This window comes from Megascapheus bottae, chromosome 32, assembly GCF_031878675.1.
Source record: "Megascapheus bottae isolate mThoBot1 chromosome 32, mThoBot2.hap1, whole genome shotgun sequence".
NCBI classification, from domain to species: domain Eukaryota; kingdom Metazoa; phylum Chordata; class Mammalia; order Rodentia; family Geomyidae; genus Megascapheus; species Megascapheus bottae.
Genome location: NC_143540.1, coordinates 6,280,385 through 6,299,162, shown reverse-complemented (window position 1 = coordinate 6,299,162; position 18,778 = coordinate 6,280,385). Strand labels below are relative to the sequence as shown.

At 46.9% G+C, this 18,778-nt stretch overlaps 1 protein-coding gene across 1 annotated transcript in view; it reads left to right on the top strand.

Moving 5' to 3' along the window:
• Nucleotides 1-18,778, top strand: part of Col6a6 (collagen type VI alpha 6 chain) — a 69,953-nt gene that overhangs the window by 29,344 nt on the left and 21,831 nt on the right. Inside the window, exons 5-19 of the mRNA XM_090323185.1 lie at nucleotides 611-1,168; nucleotides 3,531-4,106; nucleotides 5,343-5,912; nucleotides 7,330-7,673; nucleotides 7,775-7,853; nucleotides 9,959-10,116; nucleotides 10,462-10,554; nucleotides 11,696-11,749; nucleotides 12,462-12,533; nucleotides 12,618-12,644; nucleotides 13,013-13,057; nucleotides 13,172-13,225; nucleotides 14,096-14,158; nucleotides 16,309-16,374; nucleotides 17,486-17,539. Of these exons, the coding sequence (XP_090179311.1) occupies nucleotides 611-1,168; nucleotides 3,531-4,106; nucleotides 5,343-5,912; nucleotides 7,330-7,673; nucleotides 7,775-7,853; nucleotides 9,959-10,116; nucleotides 10,462-10,554; nucleotides 11,696-11,749; nucleotides 12,462-12,533; nucleotides 12,618-12,644; nucleotides 13,013-13,057; nucleotides 13,172-13,225; nucleotides 14,096-14,158; nucleotides 16,309-16,374; nucleotides 17,486-17,539 (2,813 nt within the window). The remainder of the gene's footprint in view (nucleotides 1-610; nucleotides 1,169-3,530; nucleotides 4,107-5,342; nucleotides 5,913-7,329; nucleotides 7,674-7,774; nucleotides 7,854-9,958; nucleotides 10,117-10,461; nucleotides 10,555-11,695; nucleotides 11,750-12,461; nucleotides 12,534-12,617; nucleotides 12,645-13,012; nucleotides 13,058-13,171; nucleotides 13,226-14,095; nucleotides 14,159-16,308; nucleotides 16,375-17,485; nucleotides 17,540-18,778) is intronic.

The following is an 18,778-nucleotide window of genomic DNA, read 5'->3' as shown; positions in this document are numbered from 1 at the left end:
AAACAAAAGTGCCCTGCTCTTTTATTGCCTTTTTTTTGGGGGGGGGTTGCTTGTGGGGCCTAAACTCTGGGCCTGGGTGCTGTCCCTGAGCTTTTTTTTTTTGCTCAATGACTCTTACTTGAACCACAGTACCACTTCTGGTATGTTCTGAGTAATTTATTGGAGATAAGAATCTCATAATGCTTGGTACTGTTGGCTCACGCCTGCCATCCTAGCTACTCAGGAGGCTGAGATCTGGGCATTGCAGTTCAAAGCCAGGCCAGGCAGAAAACTCCCATGAGATTCTCATCTCTACAGAACCACTCAAAAAACCAGAAGTGCTGCTGTGGCTCACATAGTAGAGTGCTAGCCTTGAGCACAAAGAGGCTTAGGGACAATGCCCAGGTCCTGAAGTTTAAGCCCCACAATTGACCCTCCTCCCCAAAAAATCTCTTGGACTTTTCCTTCCTGGGCTGGCTTTGAACCCTGATCTTCAGTTTCCTGGCTTATTTGCCTTTCTTTTTGTTACCTACTAAGTACCACTCCAGAGCAGTGTTCTTCAAAATAGCATTCTTTGCGGGTCGGATGTTGAGTGGAGTTGAATAACGCTGGGATGTCTTGGCCCTCACAGCCTGTAAGGACATGAAAGCGGACATCATGTTTCTGGTGGACAGTTCTGGCAGTATCGGGACTGAGAACTTCCAGAAGATGAAGCTCTTCATGAAGAGTCTAGTGAACAGATCTCAGATCGGGCCCGACCAGGTCCAGATTGGGGTGGTCCAGTTCAGTGACGTCAACAAGGAAGAATTTCAGCTGGACAAATTCAGGACCCAGAGCCACATCTCCAGCGCCATAGACCACATGCCTTACATCGGAGAAACCACCTTGACCGGAAGTGCCCTGACCTTCGTGTCCCAGTACTTCAGCCCAACCAAGGGGGCTCGGCCCGGTGTCAGGAAATTTCTCCTCCTCATCACAGACGGCGAAGCTCAGGATGCGGTGAAGGAGCCGGCCGAGGCTCTGCGACAAAAAGGCGTGGTCATCTACTCGGTGGGGGTCTTTCACTCCAATGTCACCCAACTGGAGGAGATCAGTGGCAGGCCAGAGATGGTGTTTTATGTGGAGAACTTTGACATTCTGCAGCAAATCGAAGACGACCTCGTTCTGGGCATTTGCAGTCCTCAGGAAGGTAGGCCCGGGTGGAGACACATCTTGAACTCTCTCTCTCAAGACTGTGTCTGGGATTCTTTTTTTTTCTTTTTTTCTTTTTTTGGTCAGTTGTGAACTCAGAGCCTAGGCGTTGTCCCTGAACTTTGCAGTTCAAGACTAGTGCTCTATCACATTGAGGCCGCAGCACCACTTCTGCTTTTCTAATGGTTCATTGGAGATAAGAGTTTCATGGACTTTCCTTCCTGGCCTGGCTTTGAACTGTGATCTGCAGATCTCAGCCTCCTGAGTAGCTAGGATGACAGGCGTGAGCCACCGGCGCTCAGCCCAAGCACTGGGATTTGAACTCTGGACCTTTTGCTTAATAAGCAAGTGCTCGACTCAGGCCCTGAGTTCAAGCCCCAGGACTTGAAAAACAACAACAACAAAAATACAAACCCGAAGCTGATTTATTTGTATGAGCACAGTAACAGAGTTTCTAGTAGGATATGCTACGTTGGAGTTCTGAGAGAGGCGAACTTAGTTTCAAGCCATAGTTCTGGATCATCTCCTACTAAAACATTTCATGAGACATGGTCTGTGTCTCATAGGAGTTAAAAAAAAAAAGGAGTCCACTTGGCTTTTTAATTCCCTGGTAATTCCTTAGCCCTGAGTCTCGCAAGCCATGGGAGCCAACTTTACAGCCAACCAAGGTCTGGAAGAGATTGAGGTTCTTTCATGAAGTCCACTTTTCTGAAGAACTGGGGTTATGGCTTTCTCCCATACATGGCTTTCTTGGCCGTGGGGGGAGGTTTTGGCTCTCTCGTTTTCAACACCACATGGCCTCGGTGTGACTTCTTAGGAAAGAAGGAGATGGGGGAGGCTTGTGTGTATGTGGAGGGAATGCTTCCTCCTGGTTGTGTTTCTCAGGAACGGCTGAGTTCATGTTTGGATCCCAGGTCTGAAGAGAGATGGCCCTGTGCATGGACTGGGTGACTCACCATCTCACAGTCCCCCTTCTCCACCACGCATGCCTTAGCGTTTCACAGCTCGGCATGCACGAGTTCCTGCTTTTCTTTTACCTGGCATTGACCGCTAGAATTTTTTTTTTTTGCCAGTCTTGGGCTTAGAACTCAGGGCCTGAGCCCTGACCTTGGGCTTTCTCAAGGCTAGAGCTCTACCACTTGAGCCACAGCACCACTTCGGGCTTTTGCTATGGATGTGGTACTGAGGATTCGTGCATTCTAGGTAAGCACGCTACCACTAGGCTGTTTCAAAGCTTAGGGGCATGGTTTGGCTAGGACAACTCAATGGGGCCAACTGAGGAATGAGTTCTTTTCTTTCTTTCTTTCTTTCTTTTTTTTTTTTTTAGTGCCAGGTCCAATAATGCAAAGCATTATTTTAAGAAATTCAAAAAGGAAGAAATTATATGACCTTCCAACTCAGCTATGCTAGAACCATAAAAAAGAGCATGGCCTAATTCGTTTTTATTTGGTCATTTCCCCCAAGGCTTAGTTTGAGAATAAAGTCTCAGCATCCCTATGCCTTAAAAAAAAAAAAAGACAAATTTAAATAAAAGAAAGCACATGTTGGAGGAACCACTTATATGAGAAAACTTAGAATTGTGAAAGCCCCAAAGTTATTGGACTCCTTCTTCTCTTCCTTCCATTCTTCCTCCCTTCTCTTGCCTTCCCTCCCCTCTCCTTCCCTCTCCCTCCCTCCCTCTCCTTCCCTCTCCTTCCCTCTTCTTCCCTCTTCTTCCCTCCCTCCCTCCCTCCCTCCCTCCCTTCCTTCCTCCCTTCCTCCCTTCCTTCCTTCCTTCCTCTCGTCCTCTCTCTCCTCTCTCATCTTCCTTCTTCTATCCCTACCTTCCTCCTTTACTCCCTATCTTCCTTCTTCTTTACCTCCCATCTCTCTCTTCCCCTCCCCTCTCATTTCCTTCTTTCTGTGCCCTGGCATTGTCCCCTAACATTTTTCCCCCCAGTCCCGAGACTTGTGCTCTGGGCCTAGGCATTATCCCTGAGCTTCTTTTGTTCAAGGCTAGCACTCTACCACTTGAGCCACAGCACCACTTCCAGCTCTTTCTGTGTATGTGGTGCTGAGGAATCGAACCCAGGGCTTTGTGCATGCTAGGCAAGCCCTCTACCACTAAGCCATGTTCCCAGCCCTCCCCTAACTTGAGCCACACCGCTTGGGGATTTTTGATACTTAATTGGAGATAAGAGTCTGAAGGACTCGCTCCAAACCTCGATCCTCAGATCTCAGCCTCTTGAGGAGCGAGGATGACAGGTGTGTGACACTGGTATCAGGCACCACCAGACATTAGAGAACAAAGTTGAAGGCCTCTTCCATACTACCCTGAGCTGGTGTCAGCGGATTTGTTTTTTCCCTCCCTTCTCTTCCAGAATGCAAGCGGATTGAAGTTTTAGATGTGGTGTTCGTGATTGACAGCTCAGGCAGCATTGACTCGAGGGAATATAAGATCATGAAAGATTTCATGATTGGCTTGGTAAAGAAAGCCGATGTGGGCAAGAACCAAGTCCGGTTTGGAGCCCTGCAGTATGCCGATGACCCGGAAGTGTTATTTTACCTGGATGACCAGGACACAAAATCAGAGGTGATTTCCAAGCTCGATCAAGCCGAGCTTGTGGGGGGCAGCACATACACGGCAGAGGCGCTAGCCTTCTCCGACCACATGTTCACAGAGGCCCGGGGCAGCCGCCTGCACAAGGGGGTACCCCAGGTCCTCATTGTGCTCACGGACGGGGAATCCCACGATGCTGAGAAACTCAACTCCACGGCCAAGGCTCTGCGGGACAAAGGAATCCTGTTGCTGGCCGTGGGTATCGAGGGCGCCAAACCTGAGGAGCTGCTGGCCATGGCGGGGTCGCAGGACAAGTACTATTTCGTGGAGACTTTCACAGGCCTCCAGGGGATCTTCTCAGATGTGTCAGCCAGCATGTGCAACTCTTCTAAAGTGGGTAAGGCGCCTCAGCTTTGGCTCTTCGTCAGTGAATGGCACGGGGTCCTCAGAAACGCCTTCTCCAGAGAGGAGACAGGGAACACGATTTTTTTTTTTCTTAAATAGAACTTATCACATGATTGAGGGGCTGGGACGGTGGCTCAGCGGTAGAGTGCTTGCCTACCATGCATGAAGCCCTGGGTTCCATTCCTCAGTCCCACAGATACAGAAAAAGCCAGAAAAGTGGCGCTGTGGCTCAAGTGGTAGAACAGCAGTCTAGAGGGGGAAAAAAAAAGGCTCAAGGACAGTGCCCAAACTCTGAGTTCAAGCCCCAGGACTGGCAGAAAAAAAGAGAGAAAAGAAAAAGAAAATAAAAAGACCTATCACATGATTGAATCTTAAGAGTTAGAAATAACTCTAGATTGATTGATCTGTAGCTCTGTGTCTGTCTCTGCCTCTGCCTCCCTCTCCCCCCACCTCTTTTTCTCTTTCTCTCTCTCTTTCTTGCCAGGCCTGGAGCTTGAACTCAGGGCCTGGGCACTGTCCTTGGGCTTTTTCCTCAAGGCTAGAGCTCTACCACTTAAACCACAGCACCATTTCTGGCTTTTCTATGTATGTGATACTAGGGAATCAAATCCAGGGCTTTGTTCATGTTAGGCAAGCACGCTACCATTAGGCCAAGAAGAATACTATTTTTTCTAAAGTAGGTAGTTTTGTTATGGTCTACATACACCACAGAGGGGGCTGATGTAAGAGGAAACCAAATAGATACACATCAGAAATTATGCTTTTAAATCGTCCCCTCAATTCTCCTTAGGAAAACCAAACAAAAATGTATTGCTCAGCTAGCCAAAGAGGCTATATCCATCATTTACACCATCTGTTTCTGTTTGAAGCTCTACATGGATAAATGTCCTTGTTAATTAATATTGATAATATTACTGTTGTTATGTGCTATGCTTCTGATTCTGGGCTTTTTCAGAAACATCTTCAGGCTAAAGATAATAAGTTTTCTGTGTCATTCCATAATTCTGATTTCAGACATGAAAATGGTGCAGTATCAAAGTGGAAAGGCCAAGCGGTCGAGCGCTGGCCTTGAGTACAAAAGTTCAGGGATGGTGCCCAGGTCCTGAGTTCAAGCCCTACGAGCAACAGAAACCACACAAATGATTAGCACTCATTAGTTGTCCTGAGGGAACTGTATTCGCATGGCCAGTGCCTGCTGGTAACCAGCTGTCTCCCCGCTTGGTTCTAGACTGCGACATTGACAAGGTAGATCTTGTGTTCCTCATGGACGGATCCAACAGCATCCACCCGATGGACTTCCAGAAGATGAAGGACTTTCTCATCTCGGTCGTGGATGATTTCCACGTGGGCCAGAGCAGGGTGCAGATAGGCGTGGCCCAGTTCAGCCACATCTACCTTCCCCAGTTTCCCCTGGGGAACTTCACGGGCAAGAAGGAGATCGGGCTGGCGATCCAGAAGATCCCCCAGGTGTACGGGTTCACCCACATCGGGGCTGCGCTCAGACAGGTGGCCCATTTCTTCAAGCCGGACAATGGCAGCCGCATCCAGGAGGGGGCCATGCAGGTGCTGCTGGTCCTCACCGACGGCCAGTCCCAAGACGACGTGGCCCCGGCCGCCATGGAGCTGAGGCGGCAGGGCATCGCCATCTTCTCGGTGGGCATCGGCAACATTGACCACCACCAGCTCCTGCAGATCACCGGGTCCCCCGAGCGGAAACTCACGGTTCAAAACTTCGATGAGCTCAGAAAGGTGAAGAAGAGGGTCGTTCGGAACATTTGCACGTCCCTGGGGGAGAGCAGTAAGTATTTTTTATCTAGTTTTCATCTGTTTTCGCCTCACACTCCCCGACCCCACACCATCACACGCCCTCTCGCCTTCCGTCTGTCTTCTCCGACATTTCCCCCTTCCGCCCCCCCCTCCAGGATGTAAATTGACTTTTTCTGATGTTGCTGGGAGAATTTAGAGTCGTTGGCTCTGATTTTGATGGGAGCTTTTTTCACAGTTATCTAGTATTTTTCTCTTTCTCTTCCCTCTCTGACTTGTGGATAGTTTGTACCTTTTTTCTCTCACTCTTACCAGGGAATCTGGGCCTTCCTGTGTAGGAATGGCTCCGCTGGGAAAGTGTGAGAAAGTTGCCAACACTGATGTGCTCCTTTCCTTCCATTTTCCTCTTCTTTCCCCTCCCTCTCTCCTTTCTCTCCTCCCTCCCTCTATCCTCCCTCCCTCCCTCCCTCCTTCCCTCTTTCCTTCCTTCTTTCCTTCCCTCTCTTCTTCTCTCCCCCTTTCCTTCCTTCCTTCCCTCACCCTTCCTCCCCACTTCTTCCTCTCTTTCCTTCCTTGCTTTCTTGTCCTGTAGCTTGAACTCAGGGTCTAGGTGTTGTCCCTGAGCTTCTTTTGCCCATCTGAGCCATGGCACCACTTTCAGCTTTTTCTGAGTAGTTTATTGGAGATAAGAGTCCCACATGGGTGGGGAGTTTGGCCTAGGGGAAGAGTGCGTGCATGAAGACCCGGGTTCGATTCCTCAGTACCACATGCATAGAAAAAAGCCGGAAGTGGTGCTGAGGCTCAAGTGGTAGAGCTCTAGCCTTGAGAAAGTCCAAGGACAGTGCTCAGGCCCTGAGCTCAAGCCCAGGACTGGCAAAAAAAAAAAAAAGAGTCCCACAGACATTGCTGTCCAGGTTTTGAACCATGACGTCAGATCTCAGCCTCCTGAACACCTAGAATGACAGGTTTGAGGCACTGGTACCCGGCTGCTGTTTCTTCTTCCTCTTCTTTCTTCCTTCTTCCTCTTCTTCCTCCTCCTCCTTTCTTGTAGTTGAATGGAGATAAGAGTCTCACAGATATTTGAAAAAGGGAAGATAAGGGAAAAACAAGATAAGTGGGGGGGGGAGTGGAGGGAAAGGAAAGTGGGAGAAAAACTTGGGAAGGGGTAACCGTGTTCTAGAAGTAATATATACGCTACCTGATGAACGTGACTGTAGCCCTTCTGTACATCACCCTGACAATTAAAAAAGGAAAGAGTCGCACAGACTTTCTTGCCCGGCTGACTTGAGACCTGATCATCAGGTCTCAGCCATCTTTGTAGCTAAGATCATAGGCTTGAGCCTCCACTGCCTGGCCCGACTCTGGTTTCTAAAGAATAGACCGGGAAAGGGGAAAGAATCAAATAAAAGCTGGCTGCTCACGTAAACCCGCCTCTTTGCTTCGAATCCTAGATTGCTTTGTGGACGTGGTGGTTGGGTTTGATGTCTCCACGCAGCAGATGGGGCAGAATTTGCTGGACAGTCAGCCCTGGATGACGTCGTACCTTCCAGAAATCTTACGTGACATCAGCTCCCTGAATGGGGTGAGCTGTGAGGTAGGCACGGAGACACAGGTCAGTGTGGCTTTCCAGGTGACGAATGCCTTGGGAAAATACTCGCCCAAGTTCGAGATCTTCAGTGAGAATCTACTGGACAGCCTGAAGGGCGTGGCTGTGCGTGGCCCCTCGCTTCTCAACACACACCTCCTAACTTCCCTCTGGGATGCCTTCCAGAATAAGTCAGCTGCCAGAGGAAAGGTACGGTGATTTTATTTTCCTTATTGATCTAGAGTTGCCAGATTAAAACAGATTTTTTAAAGTACACTTTTCTTTTCTTTTAATTCTTGGAATGTGTCCAGGTGGCCCTTTTATTTTCAGATGGCTTGGATGATGATATTGAAAAACTCGAACAAAAATCGGACGAACTGAGGAAAGCAGGTACTACCTGTGAGGGAAGGGTAGAAAAAAAGAGAAGGGTGTGTGTGTGTTCACTTTGTGGTCTCCAGAACTCCAGTCTGGGTCTTACATTGGAGGTTGGTCTAGTGGTAGAGTGCTCACCTAGCATGCATGAAGCCCTGGGTTCGATTCCTCAGTGACACACACATAGAAAAATCCAGGCATGGTACTGTGGCTCAAGTGGTAGAGCACTAGCCTTGAGAAAGCTAAAGGACAGTGCTCAGGCTCCGAATTCAAGCGCCAGGACTGACAAAACAAAAAGGTAGTCCTGAATTTATGTGTGTGTTTGTGTGTATGTGCATATGTGTGTATGTATATGTGTGTATGCATGTATGCATGCATGCTGGCATTGGAGCTTCAGAATCAGGCTTAATGTCTCAACTGGCTTTCTTGCTGTGTTTGGTGCTCTACCACTTTTGAACCACGCCTGCATCCAGTCCAGCATTTTGCCCGTACATTGGAGGGAAGAGTCTCAAAGACTTCTCAGCCTGGCCTTGCTTTGAACTACAATCCTTAGATCCCAGTCTCCTAGGTAGCTAGGATTGCAGGCATGCTTATCTAGTTGTCACAGTTTGACAGTGTCTCCTCAGGAAGGCAGTGAACTCAGAGGAACATTCTGAGGCCTGCTTTTCTACTCATGTTCTCTGCACTTTGAACAGCAAGTCCTGAGTGCCAAAGCCCTGTCCTGTGTTTCCTCCTCGGAGGCTTTTCCTCCTCCCTTGCCCCACTGACTTTTCTGCTGAGTTTACAAAAGTGGACACAGTTATTTCTCCTCCACAAAAGAATGTAGGAGTCACATTATTTTCTTCGAACATTACAAACATGGCTGGGCGAGTTGATTCATGTCTACAAAAGCTTTTGTAATTCATTCTTTCAGAACCCAGATGAACCAACTGTGGTGTTTATGACCTCATTAAAAAAAAAGTGGCTTTTTCCGCCTAAACCCAATGGTCAGTCTGACTTATTATCACTTCTTAATAAGCCAAGGGTGGACGGAGACTCCCTACATCCGTGTGTTCTGGTCAGTAAGAATAGAAATCTGGAAGCCGGGTACTGGTGGCTTCATGCCTGTGATCAGAACTACCCCAGAGACCGGGATCTGAGGATCTGAAATTTGCCTAGGGAAGGAAAGTCCATGAGAATTTTACTTCCATTGAACGATCAGAAACCTGGAAGTGGTGCTGTCACTCACAGTGGTAGAGCCTTAACAGCAAAAGACCTCAGGCCCTGAGGTCAAACCCCAGAACCAAACAAACCAAAAAGAAATCAGAGCATCGGCATCAATGGCTCACACCTGTAATCCTGGCTTCCCAGGAGTCTGAGATCTGAGGGTCATGGTTTGAAGCCAACACTGGTAAGGAAAGGGCATGAGATTCTTTATTTCTAAGTAGCCACCAAACTCTGTGTGTGTGTTTGTATTGGCAGTCCTAAGGCTTAACCTTAGGGCCTGGGAACTGTCCTTGAGGTTTCTCAAGGCTAACATTCTACCACTTGAGCCAAAGCACCACTTCCAGCTTTTTCTGTGTATGTGGTACCCAGGAATGGAACTCAGGGCTTCATGCATGTTAGGCAAGCACTCTGCCACTAGGTCAAACTCCCAACCTAGAGGTATGCTTTGAGTGGTAGAGCACCAGCTTTGAGCAAAAAATAAAATTAAATTGAAAAAAGCTCAGGGACAGTACCCAGGCCCCGAGTTCAAGTATAGGTAACAGCAACAAAACCAAACCCAAACCCAAAATACAGGGATTCCCCCCACTTAGTGTCAAAAAAATGTAAACTTTTTTTCTTTTTCTTCTTCCCCCTCATTCCTTCTTCCTCTTCCTTTTTCTTCCTCCATTCCTTCCACCCTCCTCCTTCTCCTTCACTCTCTGACTTTCAAATCACCAGGGAATTAAAAGTTCTTTTCCAGTGTTCTCCGTCCCCATTTAGTTTGCTCAGGATGGTTGCATTAGCTTCACATGGTGAAGGTGGGTGAGGGGAAAGTGGATGGAATTCTCTTCTTGGAACCAGTTTCTGAGACTGGCAATTTAAATAGGCCGGAGTCTCTGTGCCCACTCACCCCGTGAATTGTGCCCCGTGTTTCACAGGCCTGAACGCCCTCCTGACTGTGGCCCTGGATAGAGCTGACCATTCCAGTCATGACCTGGCTGATCTTCTCTACCTCGAATTTGGGAAAGGATTTGATTACAGGACCCAGTTCACTATGGGCATGAGGGATCTTGGAAGCCAGCTGTCAAAACAGCTGGTGAGTTACCCAGAAAGAGCTGATAAGGGTGTCTGGGAATGTGGCCTAGTGGTAGAGTGTTTGCCTAGCATCTATGAAGCCCTGGGTTCGCTCCCCCAGTACCACATATACAGAAAAAGACAGAAGTGGTGCTGTGGCTCAAGTGGTCGAGTGTTAGCCTTGAGCCAAAGAAGCTCAGGGACGGTGCCCAGGCTCCCAGTTCAAGCCCCGGAATCAAAAAACAAACACACAGAAAACACAAGAGAGCAAGCCGTCTTGTGTGCACGTGCTTGTGTGCATGCACATACATGTGTGTGATGTATTCAGGAAGCAAGGTCACCATGTCCTTCGTTCCCCCCTCCCCAGGTCAATGTGGCAGAAAGGACCTGTTGCTGTTTGTTCTGTAAGTGCATGGGTGAGGATGGCGCCAGGGGAGACCCAGGGACACCCGGAAGAAAGGTGATTTTCATGGCAGACCAGCTCGTCACTTGATGGTGCAATGTCTTCCAGACTTGGTTTTAGGTAGAAAGAAGAAGGAATCTGCGTATCACACAGAGCATTAGACTTAGAATTACACAGACCCAAATTTTCCATCCAATTCCATTGTTCCCTGATAACATTTGTTCACAGAGTTGAGTAGAAGGGATCCATCAGTTCTGCCTAACTCAAAGGGATATATGAAGATTGAACAGACTCTTAAAGATATTGATGTCTCATAGTGACATATACAAACACAGGCCAGTTGATGGTTTTTTAAAATAACCCATAACATTTGATTCAAAGATTTGGTAATGTTTTCCAAATATATTATTTTGAGATGGATGCCTGTAATCCTAGCTCTTCAGGAGACTGTGATTTGGAGGCTTGCTGCTCAAAGTCAAGAAAAGTCTTAACAGACTCCCATCTCAAGATAACCAGCCAAAAGCAGGGCCATAGGTGTGACTCAAGTGGTGGAGTACCAACTGAACAAATATGAGGCTCTGATTTTAAATCTTGGTATCAGAGAAGATTAAAACCAACAAAAGGAGATATTCTAGGCCTTTCCTGATGAAATTTGGTAGGGTACCTGAGGTCCTGAGTTCAAATCCCAGACCTGCCAAGCCGGTGGGGAATTTCAGTATGACTTATATATGTGCTTGATTTCTAGCTACTTTGTAGATAGCACTGTGTCTGTAAATCAAGCACTGTGTCTGTAAATCATTTCTTTGGAGAACCGATTTCCTGGAGGTTTTAACTTCATGCAAAAATAATGTAGGAGTTTTTTTAAAAACATGACTTCAAAAGAAGTGTGTGTGTGTGTGTGTGTGTGTGTGATATCTATTTTTTTATGTGTAGCATAAATCCTTATTTAGAAAAAATTTCAATTAAAAAGGTAAAGATAGTTTTGTTTGTTGGAATGCCTGTCTAGGAAGGAACTTGAACTCTCCATTCTGCTCTTATGAATTATCTAGCTACTTGTCTGAACATTCCATGTCCTCTTTTTATGAGTATAAAGCAAGCCAGACGGCTTTCTTACATCTTGGCAAGATGAGATGTGCTGGAGAGCTTCTAAAGCAGAAAATGCTCCACTTTTCTTTTTCCTTTTTTTTTCCCCCCCCAGGGAAGCCCAGGTTTCAAAGGCAGTGGAGGCTACTTGGGAGAAGAAGGCATTGCTGTATGTCCAGGCTATTTTTAAATTATTATTTTTCATTTCTGTTTTCTTAATCGCATATCTATAAGATAAAATTCCCCTGCATCGTCGCATAGGTTGGTTGAAGCACTTTTAGAAATGTTGGTTGTTTTCCTCAAGATTCTCTCTGTGCTTTGATCTCCAGCGCTAAACTACCATCTATCAACCCCCTGCCCCCATCTCTGCCTTGACTTTCCACCATCATTGCCCGGTGAACTTAATGCCAAGTTACCTTTTCCTGGGGGAAGTCAGAGAGCCCTGCCATCTCCCCATCCGCCTGGTCCGTTTCGCAAAGACAGACCAGGAGGCTGAGCTCCGAGGATCTTGAGGTTCCAAACTAGCTGAAGCTAGACCCATCCTGGAGATTTCCTTTATCTCACAACGACCCAGCAAAAAGCTAGAACATAGTGGTGGGGCTCAAGCGGTTGAGCACCCGCCTTGAGCTGACAAAGACCAGATGAACACTTAGAAAGAGAGGAGCATTTATGCGGGGTGGGGTCTGAAGCCAAGGGCTGTCCTCAGAGCTGTTGTGATTTGTTTGGGTTCTTTTATTTTATAAGCATGGCTTATAAAACACTGTCACCACTATCCCCCCCCTTATATTTTGGTCAACCCAAAAAGAAAATGTCCTGAGTGTTCACGACAGATCCCAAACGGCCATCACTCAGAGCTCATCTAGACCCATGTTGCTTCTCAGGGAGAAAGAGGAGGCCCTGGGCCCGTGGGACAACAAGGGACCAAGGGTTGCCATGGTAACAAAGGGCCAAAGGTAAGTTCCTCCCCTTGAGCATCCCAGTGGCTCCTCAGCAACAAACTCCCATCTCCTAACCAGGACTGCGCGTTCCGTTTGCAGGGGTCCAGAGGACTGGAAGGCCAGCAGGTACAGCGCCACACCCCGTGTACTGATCTGCCCCTCTGGTATCCAGAAATGGTTTGATGCTCGGGATGAGTTACCAACACCTGCCTCATTCATTCATTCATTCATTCATTTATTTCGTCCCTCTCCCAGTCCCTCCCGGCCTCATCTCATTTCTGTCTTTGATTATAGACTCTGTTTCTTGCTAGTTGAAGTTTTTCATTTTGTCTTTGAGACTGTTCAGGCACAGCTGAACAAGGGGCTGTTTTGTTTTCTTTTTTTAATTTTAGTGCCTGGTTCTCTTGGATGTCTGACTCATTTCCCCACAGATGTGACACACTGCGTTCTCTATTTCTTTTTAATTATTTATTTGCACATTGTATTCGTTTCAGGGAGAAGGTGGGGAAAGTGGGATTGATGGCTTAAATGGAGAACAGGTAGAATCTTCATTTTTACTCACCTCCCCTATCCCCCAACCCTTCTGAGATATTTCTCACCCAGAATAATGGGAATGTTGAGTTTTTCCTTCTCTGTCCCCTTCTCTCTTTTAGGGTAACAGTGGTCTTCCTGGAAGAAAAGGAGAAAAGGGTGATGAGGGTTCCCAGGTAGGACCTCTGTAAAGGGAAAACCAAACTCCGCTTGATATTAAAGGTGGTATTAACATACTAAAAGAACTACACTTTGGGTTGTGAGTATGGCCTTGTGTTAGAGCGCTTGCCCAGCATGCATGAAGCCCTGGGTTCAATTCCTCGGTACCACATACACAGAAAAAGCCAGAAGTGGAACTGTGGGTCAAGTGGTAGAGCTCTAGCCTTGTGTAAAAAGAAGCTTGGGGGACAGTGCCCAGGCCATGAGTTCAAGCCCCAGGACTGGCAAAAAAAAAAAAAAGAATGTCTCTTGATGTAGTCATTGTCTATTGCCACAAAAATAGTTTAGGGAACAAACTTTCAGGGAAACAATAATCTTGTCTCTTCCATGGGCTCCCATGAAGTCATAGGAGCAAGCAGGGCAACGGCTTGTGTCGGCCCTCATGGGAAATCACTTCAAACCCTTGGGAAAGGACCTGACACAGAAAGGAATGAAGTTTTGAGGCCACCAAAGCCACTACCCCACTGAGAACAGGAGGAGGGGAAGGGATTAGTGACTTCTTGGCAAGGGAGCTCCAATCCAGAAGCCAACTCCAAAGCCATCTTAGAAAGTGAATTCCCTGGCTTTGAAACCCACTTTCTAGCTGAAGCCCAAACCACTGGCAAGTTACACATTCTTGCAACAGGCAGGCATGGAGGCACACACCTGTAATCCCAGACCTCAGGCAGCAGAGATGAGAAACATCTCACATCTGAGGCTTGTTTCTACGTATGGGGTACTGAGGAATCGAACCCAGGTCTTTGTGCGTGCTAGGCAAGCACCCTGCCACTAGGCCAAACTCCTGGCCCCACTCATGCTGTTTTTGTTCTGATTTGTGTTCCTGGCAGGGAAATCCAGGAGTGCAAGGGCCTTCGGGTGAGCGTGGAGCCAAGGGCCAGCGAGGAGACCCGGTAGGCACTGGGCTACTTGGGCTGTGTGGCAGGGGTTGTGTTGACCTGACTGGCCCTATGAATGGGAGAGACGCCTCCCTCTGGAGCTCCTACAGAAGAAATCCCACTCAAACCTGTAGAATTTAAAAAGCAGGATCTGAGGATTGGGAATGAGTTCAAGGACAGTGCCCAGGCCTGAGTTCAAGCTCCAGGACCAGCCAAAATAAGCAGTAATCTCTGCTTGATCGTCCTCAGAGTTAGAATTATTCCTGTGGCTGAGAGTAAGGAATTCCAGGCCATTCCAGTCTCTTCTATTATTGTCCTTTGTAGTACTTCAAAATATAGACAGTTATTCTTCATCTCTCTTCCCTTCACCTCTCCTTATTCTCCACTTCTTCCTCTCCTTCCCTCTGTCTTCTCTCATTTCAAGTCTGGCACTCTGCTGCTTGAACCATACCTCCATTCCAGTCTTTTGTTGGTTCATTTGTGATAAGTATCTCTGGATTTGTCTGCTTGGGCTGCGTTTGAACCATGATAGTTAGATCGCAGTGTCTAGAGTAAGCGAGGATTACAGGTGTGTGTGAACCACCATGACTTTTATTTTATTTTTTGGTCATGGAGTTTGAACTCTGGATGCAGTCCCTGAGCTCAAGACTATGGTCTTACCCCTGCAGCCACAGTGTCACCTCCATTTTCTAGTGGTTAATTGGAGATAGAGTCTCACAGACTTCCGTGCCTGGGCTGTCTTTGAACCGCCATCCTCAGATCCCAGCCTCCTGAGTAGCCAGGATTATAGGCGTGAGCCACCGTGCTCGGCTTGATTTTATTTTTGCCAGTTCTGGGGCTTGAACTCACCACCTATGCACTGGCCCTGAGATTCTTTTGCTCAAGGCTAGAGCTTTACCATTTGAGCCACAGCACCACTTCTGGCTTTTTCTGTGTATGTGGTACTGAGGAATCGAACTCAGGGCTTCATGCATGCTAGGCAAGCACTCTATCCCTAAGCCACATTCCCAGCCCCAGTGACTTATTTAAAAAAAAAAAAGTTTTCTATGCTTTCCAGATGACTGACAATTTGATCCACTGTGATGTGGTTTTTGTTGTTGTTTGTTTGTTTGTTTGTTTTACCATTACTAACTTTAGAGAGTTTTCATTATATAACAGTTCTTTCCACCCACTTGTGGTTTTAGTGGAAAAATCTGGAAGAACAAAGTTGATAGGATAAATAGGAGCAGATTTTCTTAAAAAAATAGAAATGCAAAGGACACAATCTTAAAAATATAAACTGACTCAGAATTTCTAGTCATTAGAAAACTCAGTTGGCATTTAACACGTTCTATTTAAGCTACAAGTTTTTTTTTTTTTTTGGTTTTTTGGTGGCTCATTGGAGATAAGACTCTCCCAGACTCTCTTATCTAGGTTGGTTTGAGTCATACTCTTCAGATCTCAGCATCCTGAGTTGCTAAGATAATAGGAATGAGCTGCTGTACCCAGCTAGGGTTGTTTTATTCTGTAAAGTTTTTGGTGTCTAATCCTTTTTCTTTTTCCTTTTTGCCTGTCATGGGGTTTGAACTCAGGGCCCGGGCTCTGTCCCTCAGCTCTTTTACTTATTGCTAGGACTCTACCACTTTAAGGCACAACTCCACTTCCAGTTTTCTGGTGGCTCATTGGAGATAAGATTCTCTTGGACTTTCCTGCCCAGGCTGGCTTTGAACCACAATCCTAAATCTCAGCCACCTGAGCAGCTAGGATTACAGTCGTGATTCATCAGTGTCTGGCTCCTCTTTTTTCTTTTCTTTTCCTTTCACTTGGCTAGTCCTGCGGCTTGAACTCAGGGCATAGGCACTGTCCCTGTGTTTTTTGCTCAATGCTAACACTCTACCATTTGAACCACAGCACCCAGATTCACAGCTTTTTCTGTTTATGTGGTACTGAGGCTTCATGCATGCTAGGCAAGCACTTTACCACTAAGCCACTATTCCCAGCCCTCCTTTCTTTTTCTTACCTTTATCTCCAAAATGTAACTTTCTAATGTTTTAAATTAGAATAGTCTCTGATTAAGAGGCCACTACTTAAGACTTACAGGCTCACATGTGTGATTTCAACCTATTTCTGCTGTCTCTTGTGAGACTCAAATTCTACTAATCTTCTATTTGCTTTTTTTTTTTTAGGGGATTTCTGGATTTGATAGTAACATACAAGGACCCAAGGGCTTGAGAGGAGAACCTGGTAGACAGGTAATGATATAGGTATTGAAAATCAGCTTGTAAAATAAATGACAGGAAGGCTTGAGTTCTTAATCAAAGAATAGAGAATGCCTGATTAAAAAAAAATTGGAATCAAGCCAGGCACCAGTGGCTCTCGCCTATAATTCTAGCTACATACCAGGCTGAGATTTAAAGTTTGAGGTTCAAAGCCACTCTCAGGATCTGAGTGCTCTTTCACTCAAAGCTAATGATCTACCACAGGAGCCATAGCTTCTGGCTTTTTGATGGTTCTTTGGAGATAAGAGCCTCCTGGGCTTTCTTGACCCAGCTGGTTTTGAACCTTGATCCTCAGAGCTCAGCCTCCTGAGTAGCTGGGATGACAGGTGTGAGCCACCAGCATTCAGCTAACTTAAATTAAAGAAAAAAAGCCACTAACCTTGCCAATGTTAAAATTCATACATAGTTTCAAAAGACACTGTGTCATTGGCATGTGACAGGAAGAACATCATCTCAAGGCAAGTCTCTTGGGATCGAACGCATGAACCCTCACAAATCACAATTTGGTCATATTATCCTGTTTTTCAGCATTAAAAAAAATTACAAGTTATGTAAGTAGTAGTGTGAGTCCCTGGACCCTCTTGATGATAAATATAGGAGAAAAAGTCTAATCTGAAGGAGACGGCAGGCCCGCGTCCTGTCTCAAGCCTGTCCCTTACCGACTTTGAGGCCTGGAATGACTTCGTGTAAACCTTCGTTTTCTTGCCTCATAAATAATCCCACAGGCTGGCATCCGGGAAGACTGAGTCTCGTGAGACCTTAGTCAATGTAGAGTGAATACGTCTCAGATGAGCCAGGGAAGATGTCCACAGGGAGAAATCTCAGCTGCAGACCACCGTACCTGATACGTAGCGAGCTCTCTCTATGTGCCGGCCACCCGGGATGGATGGACGGCTTGGTCTGCATAGTCCATTAGACCTGGGTGCTGAGCAGGCAGAGCCAAGGCGTGGTCCTCACCCCCAGGTCCCACCCACCTGGAGATGTGATTGGCGGCCAGTGCAAGCGACCTCACGTTCCAGAGGAAGGTAGTGCTGTCATTGGACTGCAGCCCATCACAGCCATATGTCTGTCTGCCCTTTGACAGGGGAAAGGAGGGTGGCGAGGCCCCCCGGGACTACCAGGCTCCAGAAGGCAGAAGGTAAGAGCCCTTCCAGACAAGCCCCAGCTTCCTGTAGCTTCTGCTACGCTGTAGCCATGGCACAGCGTAGTTACCCAATGGAAACCCTTTCTCCTGGATGGACAATTGGGGTGATTTTTTTTTTAAAGTTTGTGTTTTGTTTTTTTTATTCACATTTTTCAAAAATCAGCACTATCTGTAGGTATATCTGTGTGTGTGTGTGTGTGTGTGTGTGTGTGTGCATGCGCGCGCACGCATGCGTGTGTGTACATACATGTGTATGTGTGTGTTGACCCAGGCTGGAATTCAGGGCCTCCACTTCTACTTCTTTGTTTGTTTGTTTCGTTTTGTTTTTCTCAATTCTTGTGCTCTACCACTTGAGCCACAGCTGGCTTCCCAGCTTTTGTTTGGTGAAAGCCATTCTTGTGCCGGTGTTGGCTCTGAAGCTCAGTCCTCAGATCTCTGCCTCCTAAGTAGGTAGGATTACAGGAACAAACCACCAATATCTGGTACCAGGCTTATCTTTTTTGTGCCAGCCCTAAGGCTGAAACTTAGGACCTGGGGGCTGTCCCTGAGCCTCGTTTGCTCAAGACTAGCTAGTGCTCTACCACTTGGAGCCACAGCTCCACTTCTGGTTTTCTGGTAGTTCATTGCAAATGAGTCTCATGGACTTTTTTTTTTTTATCATTGCAAGGTGGGGGGCCCTGGGTTAGCTTTGAACCACAATCCTCAGATCTCAGCCTCCCGAGTAAGATTATAGGCATTAGACATTGGTGCCTGGTGTCATTGCCTTTTTTTTTTTTTCTTTTTTTGCTAGTCCCAGGGGCCTAGACTCAGGGCCTGAGCACTGTCCTTGGGCCACAGCACGATTTCCGGCATTTTTCTATGTATGTGGTACCGAAGAATCGAACCCAGGTCTCTGTGCATGCTAGGCAAGCACTCTACCATTAGGCCAAACTCCCAGCCCTGTGCCATTACCTTTTGAGACTTCCTGATCTATGAACCATTCTGTGACCTTCCACAGAATGAAAAATGCACCAATAATTTGGACACTTTTTTTTTTTTTTTGCCAGTCCTGGGCTTGAGCTCAGGGCCTGAGCACTGTCCTTGGACTTTCTCAAGGCTAGAGCTCTACCACTTGAGCCTCAGCACCACTTCCGGCTTTTCTATATATGTGGTACCAAGGAATCGAACCCGGGTCTTCGTGCATGCTAGGCAAGCATTCCACCACTAGGACAAACTCCCGGCTGGTTGGACACT